This window comes from Tubulanus polymorphus, chromosome 9 (genome assembly GCF_964204645.1).
Source record: "Tubulanus polymorphus chromosome 9, tnTubPoly1.2, whole genome shotgun sequence".
In the NCBI taxonomy this organism is placed as follows: domain Eukaryota; kingdom Metazoa; phylum Nemertea; class Palaeonemertea; order Tubulaniformes; family Tubulanidae; genus Tubulanus; species Tubulanus polymorphus.
In genome coordinates this window covers 11,892,105-11,909,199 of record NC_134033.1, presented here as the reverse complement: position 1 = coordinate 11,909,199, position 17,095 = coordinate 11,892,105, and the positions used below count along the sequence as shown (strand labels likewise).

At 39.7% G+C, this 17,095-nt stretch overlaps 1 protein-coding gene across 1 annotated transcript in view; it reads left to right on the top strand.

The window, feature by feature from the left end:
• LOC141911438 (peripheral plasma membrane protein CASK-like) overlaps positions 1-17,095 on the top strand; it is a 183,270-nt gene that overhangs the window by 147,243 nt on the left and 18,932 nt on the right. The window contains exon 16 of the mRNA XM_074802459.1: positions 14,755-14,949. Within this exon, the coding sequence (XP_074658560.1) occupies positions 14,755-14,949 (195 nt within the window). The remainder of the gene's footprint in view (positions 1-14,754; positions 14,950-17,095) is intronic.

The window sequence follows — 17,095 nt, the reverse complement described above, 5'->3', positions numbered from 1 at the left end:
TATATTTTTTCTAGGCTAGTCTTCTAGTTTTACTTCTTGATAAAAATTGAGCAGTTTGTTCTACTTTCACGATACAAGCACGATAAGGGTTTGCGGTTTTGAAATGCACTTTTTTCTAGTCTAGTCTTGTAGTTAAGATTTTGTGCTACTTTCCTTTCGTGATATTTTTCGAACTATCGGAGAGACTTTGCTGGTTTTAAATTTTTTAGTATAGATCAGACTATTTCAATGATGATGACAATTATTGAACATTTATAGAAATTACTATCATAAACAGCGTTATATTTTATATCAGTCAGTGTTTAGACATAGCCCGGTGGAGATATTTTTCCATCGTTCCCAATTGGCATTCTATAGATGTAGTTAATTTAGTAATAGCTGTAACAATCATTTCAAAAAGGTGTATGCCTCACATATTTCCAGCACAGTCACATAAAAATCACCTCTATACCTCGCCTTATATTTTATAGCCATTTAGTGAGGCCAGTATAATACCGGTTAGATAGAGCTACTGATCACCAGTCTTATTTTCATCCGGTATTTGCCAATAAAATCAGGATATCCGATTCGATATCAGCTAGCTTCGTTCGTTTCTATCTCGATTTTCCCCATTAAACCAGGAATCTGATAATCTCCTCGGCATGTATAAGATGTCTGGACCTTCGACTGGCACTTTCTTCTCCACGCATTCATTAGTTTAGCATCAACCTTTCATAGAGGCCGAATAAAAACCCGCAGTAGATTTGTAGAAACAGCTTATTTCCTAACAGTTTCCTCATCTTCAGAGGAACACAAAAAACTGTTATTCGTTAACTATACTGAGATTTAGATCAGTTCACTACAGTCATCTTTAATAGAGGGTTTGGGGCGTCCCCCAGAAATATAGCTTGATTTTAGTGCAATTTGCTGCTGCTATCCGTCATATCAGCTCCTAAGCAATTATTACATCGAGAGATCTTTGCCATCATTACATTTTCAGAAGAGTTGATGTAAAAATGACAAAATGATAGATAGATAAAATCTGCAGGATCCGCGATACTTTCTAGTAACACCCCTGGACGGGTGACTTATCGCATTACAATACATAATGCATACATTTCTATTATTAAACAATGAATCCTCGCCTAATTCTGCAAAATGTATCTATAACCATTTCAAATACGCGATATACAAATGACTCTTCAGTTTCCCTGGTGTGCATGCTTAATGGCACGATGCAAATCATCTTGTAAACACGAAGTTTCTTTCTTCCGCAAACTTTTTAATGGAATCGCTGCATCAACGGCATAATGAAGTACACTCCCGCTATATCCCTCGATAATTAACAGTGTGTAGAGTATTGAGATTAATGAAGATGTGGTGTTAAGATAGAGACAGACAGAGAGAGAGAAAGAGGGAGAGGGTCTTAAATTCTTTTATATTGGTCGTGAATTAGTTCGCCGCGATGCGCCGAGCAATAACTACTAATGTTATAAACTATAACGCTAACGGCATAGTGACAGCGGTCAATTGCGTTTGCTGCTGTCATCGTCGTGGAGTTCTGACCAGCACGCGGGTCACTTTGTTGTCGTCGAGTAATCTTTTCGTCTAGATATCGAGTTGTCGTAATCGGATATAGTACGTAATATTCGCTTAGTCCTGTAGCAACTGTAACTTGGTAATCGGTAATCGTTGATTTGATGGAACTGTCTGATTAGTTTACGCTTTCGCAGTGGACGTTATTTTGGCTTGAAAAACCAGAGTTACCTGGGCGACTTATTCAGACATCTTTACCCAATTAGTTTGAGTGAGCTAAAACACCTTTACATTAAACTGTACTGTGTCATAGCGTGCTGCGTTCAGATATGTGGGAAAAATGTGGTCGACAACATATGGTTTTTCAATGGCGAATTTCAATGAAACACCATTTGCCGATTTTGCCCAATTTGCCTATTCAGTAATTTGGATGGCAATGTGGCAAAACAAGGAATGTGTACACTGAAAGATTGGCTGGTTAAGGGTCTCCCCCGACAACCTAGCTTAATTTTATTGAAATCTGCTGCTATCCATCACTTTAACTTCAATTATGGTTATAGAAAAATATATTTAATATTTTGCCTCATTCAAATTCTGCTCGCATGAGCGGCAAACCAGTTTGCCGTCGAGAACGGGTTAATCTCGAACATTGTCGTCGATTAATCTATTATTCACGGATGAAAAGAACCGTTAAAAATAAAACTGATACTTTCCTTCGTTGTCGTGATCAATTTTCGTAGCGACACCTCCACGGCGCGTGACACCGGGAAACTTGCCGGATACATTTCCGGACCGATAACGCGGGCCCTTGTCTCATTATACGAGATGATGTAGCCGTGTAGGGCACGGTTTTGAATTTTCCGGATACGCAGTTCGTAGGAGATCGATGAAATCGCGACCACCGCGTTTCGTTCTCGGCTACAAACGCGTCAAAACAAGATTGATGTAACTAATGCTGCCGTTATTAACTGTCATAAGCTCAAATTTCTCGTGGATGAATGATGTTTTATTTGCTCGGTGGTGTTACGACCGACTTACACTCTACTGTCATATTCCAGCGATGTTTAGATGCGTTATGTCTGTAGAATATTGCACATATACGTAAGTGGTTTGCTTTTTACGGCTTCACCTGTGAAATGATTTCAATCATATTAGGCCCTAAGGAATAATGTGCTGTGAGAAGAAAGTGATAGCATTTTGATGAGTTCTAGGTAACTAAAAATTTCTTGTTTTTTCATGTCACGTATTTTTTTCATTATAAGGCGGCATTTGGAGTTAGAATTGAGTGCTAGATGTTCAAATGCTAAAAATCTAAGACCACTGAGGATTTAGGAATGCTATTGTAGCTAGCAATGATCTACCAGGTGTCGCTAGTGTGCAGGAGGACATCAACTACTGTAGCAATAGAGGATTCCTTAAGACCTGGCTCTTCAGAGAGGCAATGAACGTGACACCATGAAATAGCGAATATTATGTTTATTCCACTCGTGGCAACCAATAACGTCTGATTCATTAAGAAATCAATCTGACATTTTCTTAAAAAACGTCTGAAATTGACGAAATAAGTAGAAATGATTGGTGAAATTTGCTCGCAGCTTTTCCGGTTAAAAATTGGATGATTTCAGATTCAGTCTCATGTGTCTCGGGGAAGCTAGTATTGGTTTTATGTGAATAAATATCTAAAGTAATCAGTCGGCTATAAGTTGACTCTTCTTCAGCTCGACTGCCTTTTTTCCTATTCATAACACGACGCAAGTAGCTCATCCCTCGGTAATTTTTACTTCAATACATATTTCATTTGACTCGTTTAATCCGGAACTGGAGAACGCTCTAGAATTCTAATCTTATTTGTTTAAAGCCGAACGATGTCTAACTGGAATTGGATGTTTGCGCGTGTTCAGAATTCTCGACGTTCTCACCGATGTGGGGTAGCGTTAAGATGTGTTCTATCGTATTCCCTATAGCTCCCAGCACCAGGAAAGTCAATGGCAGTTCTAAAATCTGAAAAAGGGACTGATGTAGTAGGGTCCATTGATGCATGCGATCCTGAAATTTCAGCCTGACAACTGCCATTAACCCATTGTGAGGCCATTCTCTGCAACAACCAGTGACGATAGCATCGCAAAGATCTAGATGCCCTTGTGACTGCCAGTGACATGTCGAACATGTTCTACATTCTGCAATGCTACCCCATCGTCTCCCTGTCACGAGTGACATAGCTACTGTTACGAGTGTCAGAGACTTGGTTGAACACATCACTGACAGTAGAGTTGCAGTCAATTGAAGCATCCATTCGAGACCTGTCGCATGCGATGGTGTTATAAGAAGACGCAAGTCGACCTACGTCCGCCTTAGGTATTCAACAAGTCACATACATTGCTTGTAACTGGCATCGTTTGCGTGATCATGGAGATCACATCTCATCACATACAAGCACCAGAACATGCCTGGCTGTTCCTTTGGTTGGTAAGCCTTGCTGGCGGGATGTTCGATGATTATGCCCAGCGACTTTTTCAGTCAACACAACATCCTTGACTGCCAACTACCATGACTGTTTTAACCGTCATTTTGAATGACCTGTGAAGATAGGAAGAAGCTGCTACCTGAAACATCAGTGAAACAAGAGTTGTATTTGTATATTCTTTTAAAACGATAAACGTAATGGGAGTTTGTCCAAACGAATGAACACCCCCTGATTACACCATTACGAAATATTCAATGAGGCTCCTTCGCATGTGTCAGTGGATAACTTTTCCCACTCATCAATAGAAAATAAAAATCTATTATTTCGTATACCTGCTGACAATCTGTTCATTTTCAATTTATCGTGCGAGTAAAGCGATTTCCTGCTAGCGAGCACCTGCGCCATTACTGCGTCGATCAGACTCGGAAACTTCCAGACAAAAATCATTAAGATTCCCCTGGTGGCCGAAATTTACACTTTCATCTCTTTGTCGTCGGAGAATTGTTAACGCCATTTGTAGAATTCCGTCAGTAATCGATAGCAACCTAAGCCTAAATCTTTTCGTCAAAATGCGAGGTCCCTCAGTTCATCGTTTCGTTTTAGCTTATCGTAATAACCAGTCATCGGTCGCCGTGGAACTTTGATGGTTTTCGGCGGCTAAATCCGCCCTCGAGGGGCGTCTAAAATATTTTCGGTAATTCGTGGAAATCGTCACTTCGTCTGAGAGCGTCTGTAATATCGCGAAGCCTTAAAACCCGACGTTTCGAAGAGTTTTCAGGAATGGCAATTTAGTCTGTACGGAAGGGATTTAAATGCGCGTCACGTATGTATCGGAAGAGCCGTTGAAATGAGGGCTTTCCTCGTATAGTGCGAGAGATCGTATCGATGTTTGTAGTCTTCGAAAGCGAGAAATTTGAAATCGATCTCGACGAATAAATAACGCTTCGAGACAAATGAGAGCTTCGAGCTTTCAGCTAGGATCGAGTCGGGTATCAAATTGCGCGTATTCGGAGGGACGAGGAGAGACTGGTAGTCTTTATCGCGAGATTTCTAATGGATTTTTTGATACGTCTTTTATTGAGTAAGCGATGGTAAACTTTCAACGCCTACTGATTTAGAAACGATAGAAAAGTTTGGAAACTGTTTAGAAACACTAAATTCAGTTTTTATTGTAGATCAGAAAGAACTCCAGCAACTTGTCAATCTTTCATTCAAGATTTACGCATTCGACTCAATGATTAATGCCTTTTAGTAAGAACTCCAAAACAGACTGTCCCTTACATTAAAAATGTTACATTTATACATTGTTTTGTTATAGACTAATGTTTTGCAAAACTGTTAGTGACAGTAACTAGTGTCAAATAGGACTTAGCTCATAGACTAGTAAAAAACAACAAACTGTGACGAATGATTGGTTTGTCAACTGAGTGAGCAAAAATTGGACCGCGCATTGTAGTTCTAACCAGCACTTTATGAAGCCGCAGAAACAGGCTTGAAAATTTAATGATTTTGTATTTGGGTCATATGTTGTAGTAGTTGAAAAAATGATTACGCAAAAATCACCGATGAAGCAACTCGGACATAGCTGATTATGCATGAAAGTACATACTATGAGAAAACTGGTCCAAGGTTTTGATAATACAACATTATTTTGAATTAAGCTGCGCGCTCTTGATATATCAATCATAACATATTCAATTGAATGTCACACATAATAACATACATGCATAATTCATGTTCCAGAGCTCGGGGTAGAATCAAATTATTCCATCAGTACCACGACAATGATGAATAGATGTTGATTTTGTTGTGTTGATATCCTATTAAGATTCTAAGAGGATTAATACTCCATTTACTTCCCTGATATACAGGGGGATGATGAATAGATGTCTGCATGTTTTCATATCATATCAAAATGCTATAAGGATTGATACACCCTGATGACAACATGTTGATCCTGATGTTCTAATACACCCCGACCTCCCTCACTGTCTACCCTTACATGAATCCCTCACTGATATACAGTAGATGACAACATGATGATTCTGATGTTCTGATACACCCCGACCTCCCTCACTGTCTACCCTTACATAAATCCCTCACTGATATTACAGTAGGATTCTGATGTTCTGATACACCCTGACCTCCCTCACTGTCTACCCTTACATGAATCCCTCACTGATATACAGTAGATGACAACATGTTGATTCTGATGTTCTGATACACCCCGACCTCCCTCACTGTCTACGCTTACATGAATCCCTCACTGATATTGCAATAGATGACAACATGTTGATTCTGATGTTCTGATTCACCCCGACCTCCCTCACTGTCTACGCTTACATGAATCCCTCACTGATATTACAGTAGATGACAACATGTTGATTCTGATGCATTAACTTCCTAAGAGGATTAATACTCCCTTCTTGCCTATGTGGATTAATTCAACAATGTTTTCTTTTCCTTTCTCTCTTCCTCCTTCCCTATTCTTCTCTATCTATCTCATCGATTTCTCCTTGCTTTCCCTCTCATCTCCTCTTCTCGTTACTCTCTCACTGAGCGAGTTAAGTTTTGTTCCACATAGCTCTCAGAACTAATGGTTTTTCAAGGTGAATCATTTCTCGTTTATAACGAACGTAAAAGGCTTTTCTCTGAGCTGGGGTCGTTCACGTCCATTAGGGAGAAGATTTTCTGATCCCTTTAATTGCGGTTACTTAAGAAATAGGAAGTTGGTTGATAGAAATCTGATACCGAAACGAAAGTCCACCAACCTGCAGCGTCTGACTGCAGTATCTCCTAGCATATTCATCTTCAACTGCCCTGTTGCATCTTCAGGACTTGTAAACTTATTTCTAAAAGTACCAGGAGCTAGTTGCCGAGTCAGGGCTTAGATTTGAGTCCAGACTAACATCATTTTAATTCTTTAGCCAATCTTATAAGTCATGACCAAGCTAGATTTAAGACCACTTTTGACCTCAAGTCATGAGTGTGCAATTTGGCGCCAGGTGGCTTAGACTTAAGACCATTCTCTAAGACCGTCTTAGTTTTATGGCTAATCTAAAGAATCTATGACTTTTCGGACCTAAGTATTTTCTGTGCAACTGGCCGAGCGCACTTGGTAGACAATTGATTTTCTAATAACCTTTGTATAGGTCTGAATAGCGGATGGATACTGAATACTGAATCTCATTCTCATGTGAATGTAGTTTTATGTCAATGGTAATTTTCTTCATCTGTAGTCAGTCACCCTTTCCCCAACTTCTCTCTTCACCTTTCACCCGCTGACTCGATAGCTATCTATCATCTATTTATTATCGGTATATAACTCATAGCTGAGGAATTTAACTCGTACCCGGTCGGTCGGTCGGGGTATACTGTAATACACTTACTTACTCTGCTCAAAAATTACATACCGAATACATTATCGATTGTATGAGCAGCAGCAGCGGGCAGTCGAGGGTAAACCGAGTGAGAGGGAAAAAACTGTGAAGAAAATGCGTGATCATTTTCAGCTCGGTTTAAGCGGATTAAGCGTCTGCTTCCCGAGACACATGTTCGTTACGGTATTTCGACTGTAACACGGTTCTTTCACCGCGGAAATAAAAACACCATCGCCCGGGTTACGGATGTATTTCACCGATGGATAAATATTCGTAAAACTGGATATATTTTTTCGACAAATTTCTAATCGCGGAGTTGTTGTAGTTTTTTTTTCGTGGTTTTCTTTTTTCTCGGAAATTTCATTTCTCTAATCGCTAAAGGTGCGGTTATTTCAATCAGATTTTTTTTCAGTTATACAATGAGATCCGATTTACGAAGGATTGCTCGCGCCGCTCTGAGACGCTGTTATTTCGTCGTTTTTTCGCTTCCAAAAATTCCGTGGTATTTCGTTTAAAGAATAATGCGTTTCGGTATAATCAGACCACACGATCATCGACTCTGTATAACCGGATTAGACTTTCCCGATGATGTTGAGATTATTTCGCAATTTTCGCGAATCTGAATTCTGATCTTGATCCGCGCCGTAAATCACTAAGGCAGCGAAGAAACGGCAACGAAAAAATGTAAAACCGAAGTTCGAAGATAAGTACGTAGGATTAAGTTGTCTTTAAAAGTAGTGAAGTTGAGATAACAAGTTGTACGAGGTATTCGTTATATTCTCTTACGCGAAATTCATTTTCGAAAAAATATCGATCGCGAATTTATCGACGTTGAAATATTACGAATTTCGACGCAATTCTTCGCATGATTCGTCGAGTTTCGTTCGCTTCGTTGAATTGGACTGATTTATAATCGATTGAATATCGATTGATTATTGATCGGTTGCCGCTGGTGATCGCGGCTACGAGTACCGATGATTTACGCCGAAGATGAAATCGAGTTTGTGACGACGATGACCGCGTCGAGGGACCGTCTCAACATCAACGGCGCTCGTCGTAATGGGAAACAAGTAAGTAGGATTCGGGGACCGGTTTTATAGATCGGTTCTAATTATAACCCTTGAGGTTCACTTATTCGACAATGAATTGAATTAAAGGAATGGGTTCTAAGCTGTGGTATGGGGTAGATTTTACTCTGGTATCTGAAGTATCATGTATAGTTGAAATTAAGGTATGTTTTTTGTTGCACCGTGCAAAATTAGTAAATTTTTACTGCACTTCAGTGTATGTTTAAAACCTTACAGTTGTTAGCCTTGATTTGAGTTCCACAGTACTGCAAGTTCTACAGTCATGTGGGTTTAATCTATCTGACTCTGGAACCTGTCCCATAGTGGTGAGTTTAATTTGACTATAGTCACAATCACACAGAGACCCAAGTAAACCACTCATTCCATTCTAAACAATGCTTAAACAAGTCAAAGTGAGTCATTTCCAGAACCAGTTCCAATTCACACACAATCATTTGATCCGTGTTAGAATTTGTCTCTGTCTAAAATCTCACCGTGTAAACAGTTGGCCTGGGTCAAAAATGCTCTTGTGATACGTCCATGGTTTCATTTGATTATGAACTCACTCCTACAGAAATTCTGTCGAATTCTGTAGACCTCGTTGCAAAGTTTGCGATTCGAATCGATGAATTTTTGATTCGGCTTTAAAATTCTTCTTAAGTAAAATCGAATCAAAGTTACATCATCATCATCATTAAAAACAAACAAAATCTGACTGAGATAATCATCCAAACTATCGAACTAGTTAGATCTCAACACAAATGAATGACTCTTGACCCGGTTCGATAGTTGTCGATTTTTAAGAAAAACGCCCACTCTCTCTCACTGATTATCTTCTTGCTTTGAGAATGATATTGTCTACAGCGAAGTCGTGATACGTGACGAAATTATTTCCCAAGATGATTTTGTATTTACAAAAGAAAATCTCGTTGTGTAACTATTATAGAGAGATGAGAGAAAGAGAGAGACGAGATTGAGTGGTAGATCCGAGCTTCTGATGTTCGCTTTTCAAATTCAGCTCTCTATCGGTTCTAAAGTAACGTGCTGCTCGTTGTTCTTCTCTCTTCCATCTTCAATCATTCCATTTTGATCTTCTTATCTCCCGTCTTTTTGATAACTTTTTGTAGCAAGTTCTTTATACGGTTTCTCATTCAATACCAGGAGTCATCACGATCTAAAGCATCTCAAAACGAGAAATCGATTTTGTATTTGTGCGTGACAATTATTTGGTTTCGGCAATCTGATCGATGATTTTAATGGACAATGCACTAAAGTTTTGTTACCAGGATTTCCAAATTTTGGCAGAAAATTTATGACAGATCATCATTGATTTCATATACGAATGGCAAAAAATTGTTGCTTTATTTTGAATGTTTTCTGTTAATCAATATCATTATTGGTGATATTAAAGGATGGGTATCGCTTATGTAGGATCTGGGTTGGCAAATTAACAATCATATGAATCTTGTACATAAATTGATAGATGAATCAGTATTAGATTATTGCTATTGAACCGATGTGCAGTATGAGCTATTCATTGACAGTCAGTGGTAAAACTATTTTAGCACGCGAAATGAAAATTGGCTTGATCTATGCTGCTCTTGTAGTCGCACATTAACGGAACGAATGTGTCCACAGAGGTATCGAAGCACACAATCAACAACTGCAGGCGTAGATAGATAGGGCTGACAGCGTAGAGGGATACAGCGTGAATGATCATCCGTCGCCATCGTAATTTCACCATCTACCGATTAACAACTGGTTAACAGCCATGACGGGATGTTGGAAATTTCAACAACCTATTTCCCACCAGCCTCAGCACCACCTGCTTCATCTACTCTCGTGAGCACCTTGATGAAAAATTCATTTTGGCGATGCACCGTATCACTAGGACGCAGTGAGCTTCCTGACTCTGTGAATCTCTAATAATCTATAAATGATCTTGTGTGATTTTGTTTTACGAGCCGTAGTTGATTGAACAAATCCCTCTGCCTCTTCAGAGACACCATAATTTCATGCACTCCAGTGGTCGGTACTGTTGATATTGGCAATGCAGTCGTGTAAGGCGGATATTGCCTGATTATTTGACATGTGTATTCTCCCCATGGAGCCATTCAAATACTTCACTGCAGTCATGCCACACCTTTAACCATTTCACCTTCACCTGAATGTCATGATTTATGTACAAGAGATTCTTAATAAAATTGTTCATTAGAACTCAATTGTTTGCTGAGTTAGACCAGCATTCCAGACAAATTTAACAAGTTGAAACATTACAATGTCTGAGCATATTAAAGTATGTATCACGAAAACGTGTTTCTGCCAGAGTTCTACACGTCAGAACTGCTCGATTCTCTAGTCTCAGATGGCATTTATTACACTGAATATTCCCATCATCTCTTTCTCTGCAGCGTTCATATTCTCTCCGGGGAATCTTGAAATTGGATGCATCACCGTATTCAACAGCACAGTGCCCTTGCTTTCACGTGATGATCGTATGAATCGTCAATCATCTTCTGATGGTAACGCTCCCAAAAGAAAGCTAATCGAACTGAATATGTTAAAATACTTTTCACGGCTATGATATCTGGTAATCATAACTTCATGTTCAGGATCAGTTTTGAACAATTTGCTTATGTATCTAAATCGGAAAACTCCACCTGCTATCCCACCAGATGATGGGCCTGTAAGATCAAAACAGGTTCATTCTGCCTGATGACAAAGCTACAGCACTCGAGCGCACTTGGTGAATCCATATTTGCCAGAAATGGAATTTTCCTTTGCCATAGTTGATATGTAACTGCTCACTAGTGGTGGATCCTCACCTGCCATAAGTTGAAGTTTCAGTACTCATTATCCTACTGCACACTAGCAGCACACCTAATGGACCCTCATTCATCAGCATAAATGGAATCCTCATTTAACTCAGTAGTTGCTGTCCTAACAAAGGCCAACACTAGCGCATCTAGCAGATCCTCACACGCCACAAGTTGAATCTGCAACTACGACATTGCCTTGCATTGCATTGCCGACGACTGTAACATTGCCTTGAGTCTTAACTTCTCATTACGCATCATCAGTGGAGTGCGCCCGAGTGTCATTGTTTTAACTAGCTCATCTATTTCACCAGTTCTTTATTTTCCACCTCATTTAACTCCGCCGCCTCCTCGTCTCTTGTCCCTCGTGTAAGTGCAGTAGTTTCCGTCTATCTATTTCATTTCGCCGCTTAGTTTCCTGCGTCGTTAAGTTTCGGCGCGTGTCTCTCGTGAAATGAATTCTCATTCTTTTTAAGAATTTGAATTCTAGCAATGGCCATTAAGGAGTCAGTGAAAGATGATTCTAATTAACTGACTACTTCAACGACAAGATGTCATTAACGATATATCTACCAAAAAAACGCGAATGAGTAGTTTCCAGAAATGAAGTGCATGGCGTCATTTAAATCAGCCCAGTACATAGACTGATGCCTATCACCTAAATTCGTACTTGGTTAATCAATCCTTCGTCTGAGATGCGCACGATGTTCAGACAGTTGTTTGATGGATCGTCTATTGGAAAAGAAAGTTTCATTGATGAAACAAACTTGCGTAAAAGTGTTAACCGGTAATAGGGCTGCTAGTCTATGTATGTAAGTGTCAGATGAACGGATGCTGTATTTCATTTTGAAATTCACTTCGTTTTCAATTAACTTTTTATCTTTCCTCATCAAGAAATAAGGCAAGACGTTTCTTGTAAAAATACTTTTGCAAAATGCAAACGGAAATTAATGGCGTTGTGAACTATAATGAGATACCGAGCTATCCCTCTAGATGGTGCCATTAAGATATCAAGACATACTCAATCAAAATTACCAGTAGTTCATTGAAGTGCTTTGTGCGCTCCGTCCTCTCCTCAGCGCTCTATACACTTCAAATAACTTACTATTTTTGGAATTTCTTAAACTTTTTAGGTGTAATGGGATTAATTCTATTGATAAGATCATTATAAATTGATTGAATCTGGAATGAAATTCAGCATAGGTTTCCTGATACACATTGGATCCTTGTGGAGTTGCGGTTGCCCCATATTGTAAGGAAATGTAAGGCGATCATCAACCTGCTTATCTTTTCCAATAAGTAAGACACTATAGACTGTTCAACTATTCAGCTCACGTATCCATCGAATACTGTCTAACAAGTAGTCGCGATATCGAGAAAGGTGCAAATTTCTTGCTTCGATATTTATTCGCTGTCAGCTCTAGCTGAGAGAAATATAGATATTAATTATTGATGTAGATGTTATTGTTGGCGACGACGAGTTTGTGCAAATTGCGAAGCCTGCAGCTGAAGTTTCACCCGACGAATGATACAGAGTTTATTAAGGATTCGTGTTTGTCGAGAAATCGTGCTACGCCACCGTAGTTCCGAGATAGATATCGATTTCATTTCCGATCTCGCATTTCTGGGGTGCACATTCGTAAATATTCTCTTAATCGCGATGAAGGGTTGTGGTCAGCGATCTAGGTAGGGATGGGATGATACGGTTCGCTCAGGATCAGTGTTGTTGGTAAATACTCTTGAAAGCGGTTTCGCCCTGCGGGGTGAATAGTCTGCCAACATTTCATCATGGCATGTTTCGAGTCTTTGATGTCGTAGTTACTAAAGCGATCGGTTCGTAGAACTTCCGTAATTCGATCAATTTATTCATAATTCATTCAAAAATTCAATTTCTTAAAATCAGCACAGTTGATAATGGATTTGAGGTTCGTCGCTGAAGGCGGAATAAGTTTCAGAGATGATGTGAATTTATTTGTACGTCTTATGCACAATATTTAGGCTTTTATGGTTGAGAATTCTAGATGATTGCATACACAATCTCATTATGTAACAGTCTGTAGGATTGAACATATGCAGATCCAAAATGGCCATCAGGCAGCCATTCATAGTTCCTCACAAATGATGACACTCGTAATCAGTGTTAAGGCCTGTGCTCAATTTCCAGTTTTAGTAGGTTATTTGATCAGCCATTGTTGGTCTTGTAAAATGGGCTAAGGTGTTTTAAATGAATCTCCAGCACTTTAGGTTTGCAATTAGTCAGTACTGAACGGGTTAACAAATGATGAATGGTTTTCGACTGCTACAGGATAAATCAAACTAAACTTGTGTGGTTGAACAAAATCAAGTATGGCTTTTTTACCACAGATTATGAAAAAAGGCGCCAAAAAGGCATTCGATCCACAGATATGTCTATATAGATATCTAATATGGCTGGTAGGGAGCCATCGAACCTCGTTGCCAATGATATTTTCTTGATATTTTATCAAACCATGTCCAGACTTGATTAAAGCGTTCTCCACTCGCTGTTGTTATCGAACTCGGGAAGTGTGGGCGTTCATCGAGCCACTTCATCCCGACAAAACAACGATCCTGTTGTGTATTTATCGTTTCTTATCGGCAGTTGCCGATGATGATGACGATGAAATAAGAGAGTGAGTGAGAGAGAGAGAGTTACAGTTGCATTGTTAGATGAAGATTATGTCGCATTAGTAGAGGTAGATCTATCGTTCCTGCGAGGGAGAAAAACTGCCGGCATAAAACATAAAACGCTTCGGCGAAATGACTAACGACCCTATCATCATTTATATTAGTGTCTGCTTCTTATGTTCGAAGATCTATTATTTGTATATATATGTATACAATGTATATGTGAAATTGTTTGGTATGATTGGATTTCCGAGAACTCATAGGCAGACCGAGTTATTCCCTACAGGAAATCAACTCATTTATTCGTTTGCAATTACAGTCAGTGCATTCCTTCTTACTGGTTACCGCAGTCAACGTGGTAAACCTCTCAGTAAAGTTCAAGAATTAGGAAAAACCTTCATTGCCAGTACGGTGTCCAGAGTCAAGTATTTACAATGCCCATGCTACCGAAGAAGGAGTTTACTTGATTTGATTTATTAGATAGCTACCAAATATGGCTTTTCTAACCGTATGAATTTTTATTTTACATAGATTATGAAAAAGAAATACGTGTAGTGGTAGATATTTTATCTAAAGATATCTAATATCTCTTTATTAGACACAAGTCGCTGAAAATCATTTTCTGTCTCAGCTTGGAAATGTCGCTGGAAATTGTTCGCTATCCCTGAAATCAGGAACAAGTCCCTTTTATTTGTGAACAGTTTGCAATACCTAAAATCGTGAATAAGTCACTGAAAATGCATAGGTTGCTGACATTGATTATTAGGAACATGTTCTTGAAAATGGTTTATTGTTTTATAATAAGCCATCAGTGAATTATAACTCGTTAAAACTGACCGCATGTTGTTTTTATTCATATATTTCAGGCGTTACTGCAAGCTCATGATGTGGTAGCTCATGAAGTGTATAGCGAAGGAGCAATCAGAGTAACCCCGCCTCCTGTTGCGGCGTTTTTGAACGGCGAAGCCGGCGAACCGGATAGTCCTAACGGTGATGTGGATATGGAGAACGTTACAAGGGTACGCCTCGTACAATTCCAGAAGAATACCGACGAAGCCATGGTACGTATGAGGTTCCCCGGCATCAGACCTGACTGAAACTACATTTTTAGTGTAGTTATTACTCTTGTTAGAGTAAGCTGATTACCAATTAAAAGTCTAGCCACCAGCAGGAACATAGCTTACTGATTTTATGTTGAATATTAAGTTGCAAATTTTGTGGACGGTAATGGCTATAAACCCATAAAACAGGTGCAATCAAAAGAACTGGTATAACTTTTGCAATCTTCTTAACCTTCGTATGCGGTATTACTATGTATGTAGATCGTGTGCCATATGGCAGCCATCTTGATTCGTTCAGCCCGTTATATAATCATAAGCTGAATATTGAGAAATATACGAACATGAAAAGATTGGTTCAGCAGATGATGTTGGTATTAGTATTTCAGGTCATGTATTTCAGATGAAATTCTAATGTCAATCTGCAGCCTGTACACTTCACCGTCCTTCCCACTTATGATCGTTCAGGTTTCACCTGCGTACAGCGTCTCACTGAAGTAATTTCTTATCGAAAACGAAATTCAAACACCAGACATACGACATTCAATCGGCAAACATTGGTGGTGAATTTCTAAGGGGGTTGATTGATTCCTACACGAATTCGATGTTACGTTACATCTTTCGCTTGACGATTTTGACGATGAACATATAAATATAGTTGGCCGGATTCCAGCCGACGAGAGACGGTCAGATGAGAGATTTATCAATATTGACCCGAGTTGTACGAGCGAGATTAAATAGATTGGTTCTGCGAGCAGCGGCGAGTTCGTGTTGTCTTGGAAATTACCGGGTTTTCATCGTCAGTCGCTCTCGCTGGATATTGTTGTATAGGTACCTACCAACGTGTCTGTCTATCTATCTCTGTCCGCGTTTGAATAATGCCGTTTTGATGGATATTGCGTCTCGGCCGATATTGCGTTTCGATGGTCATTTCGAATGGAGAGCCAGATCTGTTATGTATATATACATGCATGTACATACATTGCGCTGAAAGTGAATTGAATGACAGGCAATAGAGGGGATATGTGCAGTGATTGAGATAGAAAGAACGAGGGGGGAGTGGGTGATTTGGGATTATTGGCTTTGAGCGATAAGAACACGCGGCAGCCACGAATAAGAAAAATGGTCACTGTAGACGCGGGTTTCCGGTTCCACGGGAATGTTAGAAAGAAACGGTGATTGAATGACGATCGGGGGGGGGGTAGGGTGATCGAGATAGCAAGCGGGAGGCTACCATGCGATAAGAGCAGCCATAAATAAGAAGTTCATCCGACTGGTTTTCGATTTCGCATTTCGTGGATTGAATTGCGAGAGATGTAGGGGCGGCGATCTGAATGCGAGAGAGGGATTATATTTGGAGCTCTCCTAGTAAAAAAGATTAGAAAAATAGCCAGACATTGGTTTTATAACCAACTTAATGATCAAAGTCCTTTTGTTAGATCGTGCATGCCTTTCAGGCCAGTTACCCACTATCCAGTTTTCTATTGGTTACCAGCCCCAAGAAAAGGACCAGTTGCTCAAAACTTGACCAGCAGATAAATTCTATCCTAATCATCACTCGATCTATAATGAACTATTTGCGTTAAACCAACTTTTGGGCGACAGGAACTTTTACCAGTTTACTAATTTTGGCTTGTGATTTCCTGGGCTGATTTTCCTGGCGGCAAAACCAGTTCATGTCCAGCAGCCATAAGTCGAAACGATTTAAGGGACAATTTGTCTCTTGAAGGTATAAACTTTGTGGCATTGTTACGCTATATTGTGAATTATGATGCAGTGTTTTTAGCTTAACTATGAACTATGACTCGGAGTTGTTACGCTACTTCCGTTAGAAGATGCCTTTCAATATCGTGTGTCGACAGAAATACGAAATAAATCTGCAGAACGCACGCAGCGTAACTGACTCGTGAAGCTTATGTCATCGTACTGACATCGGTTTGTGATTGATCCAATAAATAAAGCAATTAGCTATCTGCCACTGTCGATATTAGATCCTGTCTTATTCAGTTCATCGGTTTAAACGCTGCAACACCGTCTTCTTTCATCAGCTGGTAATCGCCTCTTCCTCCGTGATCAGCTGGTTATCGAACTAGATGGCATCATGAGACCGCCACGGTGTGAATACCTGCCCTCCTGTAATGGAATGCGG